The sequence below is a fragment of the Crocuta crocuta genome, unplaced genomic scaffold (assembly GCF_008692635.1).
Source record: "Crocuta crocuta isolate KB4526 unplaced genomic scaffold, BGI_CrCroc_1.0 scaffold70, whole genome shotgun sequence".
Lineage (NCBI taxonomy): Eukaryota > Metazoa > Chordata > Mammalia > Carnivora > Hyaenidae > Crocuta > Crocuta crocuta.
The window spans coordinates 3,716,702-3,730,415 of NW_027528417.1; the positions used below are offsets into that span (position 1 = coordinate 3,716,702).

At 51.8% G+C, this 13,714-nt stretch overlaps 1 protein-coding gene and 1 pseudogene across 2 annotated transcripts; one reads left to right on the forward strand and one right to left on the reverse strand.

Moving 5' to 3' along the window:
• Positions 1-3,697: 3,697 nt before the first annotated feature.
• Positions 3,698-8,467, forward strand: CCR4 (C-C motif chemokine receptor 4). Of its 2 annotated transcripts, none has more exons than XM_077754515.1 (2): positions 3,698-3,798; positions 6,004-8,467. In XM_077754515.1, the coding sequence occupies exon 2, from the start codon at positions 6,079-6,081 to the stop codon at positions 7,159-7,161; it is 1,083 nt and encodes a 360-aa protein (XP_077610641.1). In that variant the 5' UTR covers positions 3,698-3,798; positions 6,004-6,078; the 3' UTR covers positions 7,162-8,467. The 2 variants fall into 2 exon arrangements, with proteins under 2 accessions (XP_077610641.1, XP_077610640.1); XM_077754514.1 differs by having other exon boundaries at positions 3,742-3,798; positions 6,032-8,467.
• LOC144223661 (E3 ubiquitin-protein ligase RNF138 pseudogene) overlaps positions 7,463-13,714 on the reverse strand; it is a 14,837-nt pseudogene continuing 8,585 nt past the window's right edge.

The following is a 13,714-nucleotide window of genomic DNA, read 5'->3' on the forward strand; positions in this document are numbered from 1 at the left end:
CAGAGTAGAATTATATGTACCTTGACTGTAGAATTTGCCTGTAAAATTCTGTCTTAAAGTTTTTTAACTTTGTTTTTGTGCTAAAGCATTTAAAGTGCTGACTCAATTTAAAACAATTATGTCAGATTTTGTATTTATTTTATTTTTAAAATGTTTTTTTAAATTTATTTCTAGGAGAGAGAGAGAGAGAGAGAGAGAGAGACAGCGTGAGCAGGGGAGGGTCAGAGAGAGAGGGAGTCACAGACTGAAACAGGCTCCAGGCTCTGAGCTGGCAGTCAGCACAGAGCCCGACGCGGGGCTCGAACCCACGAACCACGAGATCATGACCTAAGCGAAAGTCGGACGCTTAACCGACTAAGCCACCCAGGCGGTCCATGACAGTGGGTTTTCTAATAGTCGAATGTGCAGGGATTTTCAATTATCTCGTTAAAGATCACTTTGTAATTTAATGGTTTGCAGTTTTCTCTCCTCATCAAAGTCTCGTCGGTGTATCCAGACCTCCCCTGTAAGTTGGCTTGTTTTAAGTGCTGTCCTGATCCAGTTTTGAGGCCCCGGCTGGAGGCCAGCCAGTCCCCCTTTGTGAGCAGGCACCTCCTTTTCAGCGCCTCTGTTCTGGGGCCCCTGTTCACCGGTCCTCATCGCCCGGACACCAGGTGCCAGACCACTCGGGACGGCCTAGGACCCCAGATTATCCACATTACCCAATCGACAGAGAACCCATGAAAACGAACTGACTCACTCTGCTTGTCAAACATAAGCTGTCCCCTAGCGCCCCAGCTGGTTACCGTCCCCGGGTGCACCGCCCTGGGTGGCCCTGCGGGGCAGCCTTCCCGCATGTTAAACTTAAGTAGCGGGCCTGACGCCAGATCTTGGATGCCTTCCTACCGCGGACTGCAGCTGGGCGCCCTGGAGCCCCGCCTGAAGGCCTTGCGGACGCGTCCGGGGCCGGAGAAGCCGGTTCCCGCGGGCGGGCGGGCGGGCGAGGCTCTGTACACCAGGGGGCGCTGCAGGCCTGCGCTGCCGCTTTCCTTCTCGCTGAAGCCCGCGCTGGGCGGACGGCGCCTTGCCCGGCGGGAGGGAGCGCCCGGCGCGGATTCGGTGGGTCGGCTCCTCTCTGATCTGATCCGGGTGCAGAAACTCAGCGTCCCGGAGGACGCCGGGAGCGTCGGTGTCCGCCGTGCCGGTGTCCCCGGCCGCGCCGCCTTCAGCTGTCCCCTCTCTGGGTTCCTGTTTCCCCATCGGTGAAATAGGCGTTACTGAACATGCGATCCTTTTGGGGGGCGGGGGTATCGCCTCGTTCTGAAACGCTTACTGGAGGGACACCTCCGTAGCGTTTCTCCAGGACGGTGGTGTGATTACTTTGCGAACCTGAAGACTGGCTTTCCCCAGGGCAACAGCGTTTGCAGCTTGCACACCCGAAACCGCCCGTCGCCGTGGGCCTCCGAGGCCAAGCCCTGCAGCTCCTGGGTTCCGGGCGATGGCGCCGGGCACCGTGCCACACTCAGCCGGCTCAGGAGGCAAAGCTGTTACTGTGCGTTTTTTAAAAAATGTGTATTTATTCTTTGAGAGAGAGACCAAGAGAGAGCAGAGGGAGGCAGAGAGAGACACAGAACCCGAAACAGGCTCCAGGCTCTGAGCTGTCAGCACAGAGCCCGACGCGGGGCTCGAACCCACGAACCGTGAGGTCGTGGCCTGAGCCGAAGTCTGATGCTCAACCAACCGAGCCACCCAGGTGCCCCTGTTACGGTGCGTTTTCTCTGTCCTGCTAATTTTCACCACTGGTGCTCTGGTTGGTACCTATCTATACCAGGAACCGTGCTAAGTGCCTTGCAAACGTTAGCTCACGAATCCTCTGCAACCCTCATGCAGTATCAGCCCTTTTTACAGATGGGAAGGTTGAGGTCCCCATGGCTGTTAAGCAGAGGCACTGGGACCCAAACCCAGACTGAGCAGGGCTCGGAGCGAGTGCGCTCCAGCAACACGGAGCCGCTTCCCTGGCTCAGAGCTGGGATGCTTACCTCGTGGCCAGGTTCTGTCACGGGAGCATCAGCCGGCTCTCAAGGGAGCATCTCCAGACCCTTGATGGCCATGATCACGTGCGATCGGTTGGGCCTCTAGACATCATCCTAACGCCCCTCCCCGGGGCCAGTCCCCGGAGGCAAGGTGCTCAGAGGGCCTTGCCCAGGGCTGTCGCACACAGTGTTCGCACTGCACCCCCGGCTCTCTAACTTGCCTCCTGAGGCCTGTGATTTCAAGAGAGAAGCTTCCTCAGGCCCCGCATGTTGGTTTTGCTTTGCGGCTCGAGTCCGTGAAAGGGAATCTGTGCTGAGGCCCCAGGGCCTTGGGACTTGGACGGGCGGCCGCCCTGCTGGCAGAGGAAGGACGGGGGGAGTGCAGGTCGTTGGCTGGCCACGCGGGGTGCGGCTGGGACAGCGCGGGGGACGCGGGCCACCAGGACCCCTGCGGCGGATCGCCTGGTCGCAGCTGTCGTTCCGGGCCGGCAGGGTCGGGGGGGCTCGGCCAAGTGCAAGGGGGACCCCCCCGCTGGACACGGGGGTCGAGGGGCGCGGTCATCCTCCAGCCCTTCGCCTGCAAAAACCGGAAGCCGCTCCGCACACAGGATGCGCTCCTTGTCTGGGACGTTGGCTTCTGCGTCCTCAGCGGCACCAGCGGCCTCGACCTTGAGGGTGGCGGTGGGCCCACCGGGGTCTTCGCAGGTCCGTGTCTCCGCAAGGGCCCGCCAGCCGACCGCTGAAGGGACGGAGGGTGGCCGGACCCGAGCTATGCTTAGTCTACACGTTACCCTGTATCATGGGCACAGACTCACCGGTCCCTCCGCTCTCTCAGCCTCGGCCCTGTTGGAAGGTTCTGGACAGGGGAACTTTGCTGGGGAGGGCTGTCCTCCCCGACACTGTGGCTCTTTTAAACCGAACTGAAGAGCTGAGCAACTGCAGACACAGAGGGAAGCCGGCAGGAGCCGGGGCGCCTTGGGCGTCCGACCTCAGCTCAGGTGTGAGCTCATCGTTTGCGGGTTCGAGCCCCGCGTCGGGCTCTGTGCTGTCAGCCCCTCGGCCGTGACGGCTACCCTAACAGACCATGTCCGTGGGAGCTCCGCGATTTCCAAGGGGGGGGGGGCAGGAAGGGGTCTTCCTGTCGCAAAGGGGGCGTGAAGCTACCTTGTCTCCTCCCTTTACAGGAGTTATTGAATGTGGTCGACTAAAGCCCCCTGACTCCCTCCGAGGCACACACATCTAGATACGTGTTTCTCTGCTCTGAATAGCTGCCTTATGTATGCATCTGGCCTCCCCCCCCCCCCCCCCCCCCCCCGCCCCTCTCAGGTCCCACCTGTTCGAGGCTACGGCACACAAAGGGTGCTTTGCCACTGCACACCCACTCAGGCAAAACTGCTCACTCGTCCAGGACACAAAGATCATGTCTACGACACAGAGCCGGCGAAAAGGGAAATTCTTTACATTAAAAATCCAACAAATACACTTTAAAAAAATTAAGGTGTCTCTTTTAAAAGACAACTGACTCCGTTTTCCTCTTTGATCTTGCAGAGAGCAAACCTTCCTAGCTTTCAGTTTTGGGAAGTGAGTGACTTAGTCACTCATTTTCTGCTTCTTCTATCAGAAAAAAAAAAACCCACTTGAACTCAGCACAGATGGGTGAGGGACAGAGCTGGCGCTCACAGGAAGCCACGCGCCCTTCAAAGGCACCTTTCTTAGCGCTCAGCTCCTCAAACAAGCCTGGCACTGGCTCGCCGACGAGCGTCGGGACTGCTGTTGGACACGGAAGGTAAGCAGGGACGGGCCCATTCCCGGGGTCTCAGGATGCGCACTGCGTTCTGGTCGGCCGCGTGGACTTCGGAGGCGCGGAGAGCCGGCCAGTCCCTCCACTCGGGCTTCCTGGGCATTCTGGGGCTCACTGCAGGCTCTGAACTCAGACTCACACGCCATCTACTTACACTCACGCCCTCCGAGCTCTCGTCTGAGGGGCACTTCTATATGCGGGACTCTCTCCCTGCATACGTCTGGCCGAGTCCACACGCTCAGAATACACAGATCACTTTTATCAAACATACATTTTTTTCCTGCTTCTTGCTTCTAATCAAGGCTCCCAGGTCAAGAAACACCACACAAATACGGCTGACGGAATAATTCCCAACATTTACCAGCTGCGTTTAGTTTTATTCTCCTGGCAGTTTCCCGACTCCTCAGCCTCCTCTGTTCCTTCAGTTTTTACCGGCAAAATGGTGGAGAGAGACGGGGATTGATGTTTATTTAACTGGAACTGATACTGATTTTACAACACTTGCTCCGAGATCCTGTGATGGCCCAGGTCCTCAGCATCCGTCTGCAGGAGTAAATCCAAATCTCTCTCTTGAGAAACCAAAGTTGGTTTGGGGGTTTGGGTGCACGGTGGTAAGGGTGGCAGGGAGGGAGGGGAAGGCAGTTAACTGAACAATGTGAAAAGGGTTGTGATCAAAGAATATCAGGGGCCATTAAGAAGGAAGCAAGAGGGGATGCCTGGCTCACTCAGTAGAGCGTGCGACTTGATCTCAGGGTTGTGAGTTCGAGCCCCACGTTGGGTGTAGAGATCACTTTAAAAAAACCTTTACCAAAAAAAAAAAAAAAAAAAAAAGAGGAGAAGAAAGAGGCGGTAGCCTTGAGTCAGAAAGCCCTTCAGCCCTGAATTGCTCTGATCCGCAGGCGAACATGCATGTAGCTGTAAGGTCTCAACCTCTTCACCTGCCAATTTAGATAGGAAATGTGGGTAGCTGGGGAAGTAGAGAGATTTCATTTCTGGCCACGATGTGCCTTTTTGAGATCTGTCAGGCTAATTCCCACGGCGACAGGATTCAGTGCGTGGGACTGATTTTTGCACGTGGTTTTGATGAAACGACCAAGTTCCCTCTCATCGCCATCTGAGTCCAGCAAAAACCACCTGAGTGCTCCTGCATCCAAGGGGCCTTCTGGACACATCCACTGCATTAGCGTCTGAGTGGCCCAGGAGCAGCTAGCCCCCAGGCCCGGGAGGCCAGGCATGTTCCCATCAAAGGCAGTGTTCCAGAATGACCTTGGGAGTGTACACCGGAGCTGACCTGCACAGCTCCCAGGGGCTGTTAAAGACCATCAAGGATTCAGGAACTTTGGGAGGCAGTCGGAAGCTGGAATTTTGCCCTGGTGCAAGTATTTGCACCACAGGCACCAGCAAACACCATAAATCAGCATCTGCCCCCTCCGCAGAGTTGGTTTACTAGCATGTCACGGGGACTTGGGGCCCAAGGAACGAGTTCTGCATGTAGCTGTGTGGCCTTTGGAAGTCATTTAGCTTCTCTGAACCTTTTGTGAGCCATGGCTCAGTATGCTTGCTTGGCTCCGAGCACCTGGCTCTGTCGGGAGTGCGGTGGGGAGCAGGGTCGTGGGAGTGGGATGAAATGCACGATACCAGGGAGCAGGCTTTGACATAGATATGTCATGCTTGCAGGAGGAATTCGAATTTTTATATAAAATCCTAGCCAACCTTCTAGCCCAACGATTACCTAAGCAATGACTGACTTTTTGGAGTTCGAATCGGAAGGGGAAACATGCACAGATGTTTAATCTTCACGTTTTGTTTTTGTTTTGTTTTTAAGTCACTACGGTGGCCGTGGGTGGAGGGCTGTTGGGAATCTCACCTGCCCCGCAGGTGATTCGCTAACCCCAGACTATCATTTTGAAATGCATCCTTGAAACCGCCTCCTTGAGAAGGAGGTTTTACGGTCCCCATTTACAAGTGAGGGACTTCAAGCCTCCCTGAGAGCGGGAGGGGAGTGCTGGAGCTGGGACTTGTCATCTGCTGACTCCAAAGGCCAGGATTGTCATTTTGGCTGCACTGCCCTGCGAGGAACAGAGCCCTTCAACTTGGGAAGGCCGGGAAGAGGGTGTCACGATCCGGGGCACAGTATTCGGCGCTATGCTCTGTATTCAGCACCATTTCAATTTGCTTCTGTTCTTACAGAAATCCTGTTTGCTCTTCCCCTCATTAGTTCTTGGTTGGGCTCAGACCCGTGTTGAGGAGCCTGCAGAGTTGAAAATGAACCCCACGGATACAGCAGACACCACCATGGATGAAAGCATCTATAGTAATTACTATCTCTATGAGAACATCCCCAAGCCTTGCACCAAAGAAGGCATCAAGGCCTTTGGGGGGCTCTTCCTGCCCCCTCTCTACTCCTTGGTCTTTCTGTTCGGTCTCCTTGGAAATTCTGTGGTGGTTCTGGTCTTGTTCAAGTATAAGAGGCTCAAGTCCATGACCGACGTGTACCTGCTCAACCTCGCCATCTCAGACCTGCTCTTCGTGTTCTCCCTCCCTTTCTGGGCCTACTATGCTGCAGACCAGTGGGTTTTCGGACTAGGTCTCTGCAAGATTATTTCCTGGATGTACCTGGTGGGCTTTTACAGCGGTATCTTCTTCATCATGCTCATGAGCATCGACAGATACCTGGCCATCGTGCATGCGGTGTTTTCCTTGAGAGCGAGGACCTTGACGTATGGGGTCATCACCAGCGTGGTCACGTGGTCCGTGGCTGTACTGGCCTCTCTCCCAGGCTTCTTACTCAGCACCTGCTATACGGAGCGCAACCACACCTACTGCAAAACCAAGTACTCGCTCAACTCCACGCGGTGGAAGGTGCTCAGCTCCCTGGAGATCAACATTCTGGGCTTGGTGATTCCCGTGGGCACCATGCTGTTCTGCTACTCCATGATCATCAGGACCCTGCAGCACTGCAAAAACGAGAAGAAGAGCAAGGCGGTGAGGATGGTCTTCGCCGTGGTGGCCCTCTTCCTGGGCTTCTGGGCGCCTTACAACGTGGTGCTCTTCCTGGAGACCCTGGTGGAGCTGGAGATCCTTCAGGACTGTGCCTTCGAAAGGCACCTGGACTATGCCATTCAGGCCACGGAGACCCTGGCTTTCATTCACTGCTGCCTTAACCCCGTCATCTACTTCTTCCTCGGGGAGAAATTCCGCAAGTACCTCGTACAGCTCTTCAAGACCTGCAGGGGCCCCTTCCTGCCCTGCCACTACTGCAGGCTCCTACAGCTCTACCCCCCTGACACCCCCAGCTCGTCCTACACGCAGTCCACCGGGGATCACGATCTCCACGATGCCCTGTAAGCCACGAAGAGCCGAAGGACGGCGCAAGGCTTCCCGAAGGGAGAGCTTGCTTACAATTGTACTATAGTAGGGGCTCCCGAGCCAGTGGCGGGAGGGAGCCCTTCATCCACTGCCGAGCGTGGGCTTCTCGCCCCTCAGTCAGCTCCTCCTCTTGAAATCTGCGGGTGCGGTCCAGCAAGAGCTCACCCGGGCTGCGACATCACCCCTTCCCCGGGCTTGCCTGCAGGGCTGAGTAAGCAGGAGGAGGACTCTGACCAGCATCTCAGCGAGGTCACACGTGACACTGTAAGGGAAGGACCGTTCATTCCCGGCTAACGTGCACCGATGGCGTTCTCTTGGGGGGCCTGTGGAGAACGAATGGTGGAATCGGTCGCTACTTCTTGCCATGAAAAATGGGCCCTTTAATTACTTTCTAGCTTTCGTGGGACAATAGCGAAAACTTTGACATGCTGTTCTAGAGCTTTCCTGTTAATATATTCGAAGCATGGTAGATTCCCTGGAGCCAGGTGTATGAGGAGACAGAGAGCAAAGTGCTGAACCCTGATCTGCTCTTTTATCTTAAAGGATTATCTGCTAACGGAAGCCAAACTTTCTCGATGCTGATTCCAGGTGTGAGGATGTGATGTGAAGGCATTAGCAAGGCCTGATGTCCAAACGTGAAATACAAGGCATTAAAACATCCAAACGTATTTGTGGAAATTCAAACATACTTTCATGTGCTTGTGAGCACATTTTGTTTTGATGATAACAGATGATATTCAAGTTTTACAAATAATACATAGGTGCAGATACATGGATGGGGGGGGTCTTTTACTTGTTTACAAACAGAGCCTTCAAAACTAAAAATAAGAAAGGTTAATAAAGTATGACAGTGACATGCCTGCCATTAAGGGAGGCAAGAATAATCAAGCCAAAGCTATTACCGATGTGGCACAACCAGTAATTATGAAGTTGTGAAAAATGTCATCCTCTCTGTTAAAATACTGGCTTCCTTTTTAACTTTGGGATGAGTCAAAATTTCTCACCAGTCATTTTAATCGTGTCATTAAGCGTTTGACACCATTAAGTTAAATCTCTGTTCTTAGTCACAGACTTCATCAAATTCAACAGAGACTTTAATCAGGGTGGGAGAGCCCTGGAATGCATTGCAAAACAAAAACCCGTCTTGCAAACCATCAACCGAGTTACCGGCTTCAAATGCTTCTGTAAGTTCACACCTTATCACACGCTCTACATTTATAAAGGACGCATTTCCAGAAAGTATGTTTTTTTTTTAAACGATTTTAAAGGGGGGGGGGTGAGTCGATGTGGCCTTTGTAGACAACGATAAAATAAACTTGTACATAGTCTGACAGAGCCTCTTCTCCTGAGCCGGTTTGTGCCTGGTTTCCTGATGGGGACAGGGACCCGCGCCGCTGTGGGTGTGGAGGACTGATCCAGGGGAGGAGCCATGCGGCTGCCTGTGTAGACGCCGCCTGTGCGCACGCGGGGTGAGGAGGGCGGCCCGGGGCCGCGGGGGTGGACAGCCGTGAGGGGTGGCCCACCTCCTGGGTGGTGTCCCTAGGAGACCTCGTCCACCTTGTGGCCTGGTGACCCCGGCCCGCACGTCCTAGCTCTGGGGTCCCCTGTGAGCCTGAACACATCCCTCTCCTCTCAGCCTCAGTTTCCTTCTGTCTGTAAAGGGGAATACATTCCGGAAAGAGGAGGATTATTTCCTGGGACATCACGGGAGACAGGAACTTTGGGGCCACCGGCCAAAAGGGTTTCCCTGCCCCTGGGCTCCTCCCAGCTCCACGCGCACCATGGGAAACAGGTGGGGGTACAGTCGGCCCCCGCTACCATCCCTCCTCCTGAGCTCGGGTCGCCCATCGGCCCCAGCCACTCAGGCCGAGTGCCCCCTCGGGATGGGGAATTTGGAAGCTCTGGTGGCACTACACATGGCTCTCTGGGAACACTGTTCCTTTCCGGGAACAGAAACATGGAAAACAAGCCAGCAGGAGGTCTCACAAAGGTGAGTCTAACTCTACGTTGTCCACACTGGACCCCGGCCCTTCCCTGTGGCAATGTGCCCAGCTTCCGGGGAGCACAGGCTAGGTGCAGTTTGCTTCAGAGCGATAGAAACAGGGTGGTGTTTTGGAACATCGGGCCATGGATGTCCTAAACACTGCTGAATTGCTTGCTTTCAAATGATTAGTTTTATTTATTTATTAAATTTTTAAAAAATGTTTTATTTATTTCTGAGTGAGAGAGAGAGACAGCGGGAGCGGGGGAGGGTCAGAGAGAGAGGGAGTCACAGAATCAGAAGCAGGCTCCAAGCTCTGAGCTGTCAGCACAAAGCCAGACTGAACCCACGAACCGTGAGATCGTGACCTGAGCTGAAGCCAGATGCTCAACCGACTGAGCCCCCCAGGCGCCCCTAAATGATTAGTTTTATATAGTATGTGAATTTTACCTCAACAACAAGAACAGCAGACAATCAGCGTCAGTATCTGTCCTACGGTGGGCACTCAGATTCTGCTGATTAAATACACTTCACCTCCTTGCAGTGAGAAGGGGAAACAGAGGGCGTTGGCGAAGGCTCTTCAGATCTTTAGGGAGACTTTCCTTGAGAAACTCTCTTAACAGCTTGGAACAGTCGATGCAGATAATTCCAGTGTGTTGGGTGTGTTTTGTGCGAAGCAGGATGCTAGGTTACAGAGAGAGGAGCAGGCTAAAGGAGGAAGCCCGCGCTCGTGGGGTTTCTAATCTGATAAAGGGAACACAAAGGTAAGATCAACTACAACACAAGACAGACACATCCGACAACAGAATGCTTTGGGACCTTAGAGGGAGGAGAAATGGATTCAAAGTTCATAATACAATTTGCTGTTGAAGTAGGCCTGGAGAAGGAACATGATTGTGGTGGACAGAAGGGAGGAAGGAGGGGCGCCTGGGGGGCTCAGTCGGTTAAGCGTCCGACTGGGCTCAGGTCATGATCTTGTGTTTCGTGGGCTCGAGCCCCGTGTCAGGCTCTGTGCTGACAGCTCAGAGCCTGGAACCCGCTTCTGTTTCTGTGTCTCCCTCTCTCTGCCCCTCCCTGCTCACGCCCCGAATCTCTCTCAAAAATAAACATTAAAAAAAAAAAAAAAAAGGAAGAAAGAAGGACATTCTAGACTGATGAAAGGCAGGTGCTGTTACGCGCACACTGTGATCGGGGAGTGCTGAGTGGTTTGTGGGGTTCTGTAGAGACCGGGTAGGGGGGCGTGGGGGACAGCAGCAAAGTAGGGGGAGATGATACCAAATGGAAAGTAAGGACCTGAGGGGCAGCGGTTTTGAGCTGCCTCCCGCGCCGGCCTTGAGAGGCGTAGTGGGTGCTGTGGTGCGCCGTCCACATCGCCCCATGTGGGACTGACGCACTCACCGCACCAGCCACCAGGAGCACTGACGGCGGGCAGCTCTCAGCCAGTCTCCTTTCAGGACCGTCCTCCCTGGAGCACCTCCTATCCAGGGATTGGGTCATGAGCAGAAGTAAACCCTTGCTCTCCTGCTTCCGTGTGGGAGGACTCTGACAGCCTTTCCCGTTCCAGAGCTGCCCGTGAGCTCGGCTGGGCCTCTGCTGCAACTCCGCTGTAGTTCACTTTTTCCCACTGTCCGGTCTCGCTTCCTTCATGCCCTTACAGGCATTGTTCCCAAGAGGACTCCCCAGTAAAGCCCCTGAATGCTAATCTCAGAGTCTCAGAGTCTGCTTTCAGGAACCCCTGTCTAAAAGGAGGACTTTGGGAGATTAGGGGGGCAAATGAGCCCCTAGCACAAATGCAAATTGCCCCCCAGTGTGGGGAAATGAGAAGGCATCGTCTCTGCAACCGGGGTGCCCTTCGTTCATGAGCCTCTGGCCATAAGGTCCCATTTGACTCTTGGTGTCTATGCTTCCATTTGTCAATTGCACCTTTGCTCCCATAATTTGTCTGCCTCAGTCCCCGAGGCGTCTCCCTTTCCACCGCTCTCTGTCATGGTCATGGACCATCTCTCTCCTTGGCTGCGCTGTAGCCACCTGACGTCTTATAATCTGTACCGGTCAGTGACTTCCTGGGCTCCAGTGAACCAGACAGAAGCTCCACCCACTTTTGTGTTCACAGTACTTCACTCCTTAAACGTTTATAACGGCTGCAAATTCCCCTTGCAGAAAAGCCGAGATCCACCAGGTGCCTTCATATATCGAAGCTCAATTCAGCTTCTTCGCAAAGTAGATAAGATTGGGTTTATCACCCCAAGAAACTGAGGTTCAGGGAAAACAATATTCTAATCATGAATTGAACTAACTCCACCAAGAGTAACTCCCACTTAACTGCCCAGCAAAATGCCTAGCACAAAGCATTCATTCAATTATTTTCTAATGAATAAGTGAATTCCCTTATCTCTTAATTAAGCTCTCTATATTGGCAATTCAAGTTTCTATTTCACTACATGAAGTTCGGCCGTCCTCTCTCCAAAATCCCCACGTTTCTAATAAAACTTCATGTGACAGAGTTCAAAGATTGAATTGTCTCCTATTTCCAGAAATCAGTGGGTGTTCTCTGGGTGAAAAACTACTTCATTATGACTTTTGCTATGAGCATAGTTGCAGGAGTCTGCATTCTCACCTTCTCTAGGAAACCATAAAACAACAGTAAGAAGAATGAATTAAAAAGCAAACTCCATTTTCAGTCAAACCTGGAAAGAGATACACTTTTCAGATTTCACACTCTATGCAAGGGCTACTGAAAGTGGCCACTATCGGGCAAGAATTACGTGGGAGAAAGTGAAGAGAAGTGAATCAGAGGGGCAGTGCGACCGACTTCAGAGGTCCTGCACGGCGGGGCATAGCCTGAGCCAGGGCAGTGGACGTGGCCAGGACTTGAGGCAGAAACCTTTCTGACTCGGTTTGGTTCGGGGAAGCAGAGGAAGCAGAATCACCAAATTTCAAATGTTTGGGGGGAAGTCTGTCTCTGTGGTAGGAAATGAGAAGCGAGTTGCTGGGTTGTGAAAACAGCCTGCAAAATATGTGACCCTCCCTGCCACCCTCCCCCCACCCCATGCACTCACATGTACAAACATAAGCACGCTTAATAATTCAAAGCTAGACACTAAGAAAAGTAATATTGACTATAATCAGGGTAGGAATGCTATAGAAGTATAGTATATAGTATATATAGAAGTATAGAATACTATAGGAGAATACTATAGAAGGAATACTATAGAAGTTTGTATATGATCAAATATATCTGTCTCAGCTCAACATGTATACTGGGGCACTCCAGAGGTATTCCTGCTAAACACAAAAGAAGAGAAGGAAGCCTGTTATCACTTCTACGAAACATTGCACTGGATGTACTAACTCCATGCTAGAAGAGAAAGAAATTAGTGGTATAAAAATTGGAAAAGAGGAAAATTCTACAGAATATCTGACCAGTATCCTTCAAAGCTGAGTATCTNGTCTAAGAGATTGTCATAGCCAAGAGGAGCCTAACGAGAGAAGACAACTAAATATAACTAGTTCTGGGATGGAAAAGGACATTACCTAAAAACCAAAGAAATCAGAATAAAGTGTAAGCATTAGTTAATAATAATTTATTGATATTGGTTCATTAAACATAATATACCATGCTAATGTAAGATATTAATAATAAGGGAAATTGCGTATGGGATATCTGGGAATCCTCTATACTTTCTACATGATTTTTTATAAACCTAAAACTGTTGTGAAATATAAAGTTTAAATTGCAAAGGAAAAGACAAAGTGTCCCTTTTTTAAAAATTGCATTTTACTTATTTAAAAAAAGTTTTTTAAATGTTTTGTTTATTTCTGAGAGAGAGAGAGAGACAGTGAGCAGGGGAAGGTCAGAGAAAGAGGGAGACACAGAATCTGAAACAGGCTCCAGGCTCTGAGCTAGCTGTCATCACAGAGCCCGATGCGGGGCTCGAACCCACGAACCGCAAGATCATGACCTGAGCCGAAGTCGGACGCTTAACCGACTAAGAACCCAGGCGCCTCGAGAATAGAAAATTTCTAATTAAGATATGTATTATATACCTGAAGTATATAGGAAATAGATATAAATACGTGGAAAAGCCCACTTTGTTATTTTTATTATTTTTAATGTTTAAATTTTATTTAAATCCAAGTTAGTTAACATGTAGTGTAGTAATGATTTCAGGAGTAGAATTCAGTGAGTCACCACCCAGTGCTCACCTACGACATCCAGTGCTCATCCCAACAAGTGCCCCCCTTAATACCCTCACCCATTTAGCCCATCTGCCCACTTGAAACCCCTCCAGCAACCCTCAGCTTGTTCTCTGTAGTTAAGAGTCTCTTATGGTTTGCCTCCCTCTCTCTTTTTATTTTATTTTTCTTTCCCTTCCTCTATGTTGATCTGGAAAAAAACCCACTTTAAAAAATGCTTATTGGGGCGCCTGGGTGGCTTAGTCGGTTAAGCGTCCGACTTTCGCTTAGGTCATGATCTCGCGGTTCGTGGGTTCAAGCCCCGCGTTGGGCTCTGTGCTGACTGCCAGCTCAGAGCCTGGAGCCTGTTTCAGT

Excerpts from the sequence above, each read along its gene's own strand:
- CCR4 (XM_077754515.1), top strand. The coding sequence starts at position 6,079 with ATGAACCCCACGGATACAGCAGACACCACCATGGATGAAAGCATCTAT.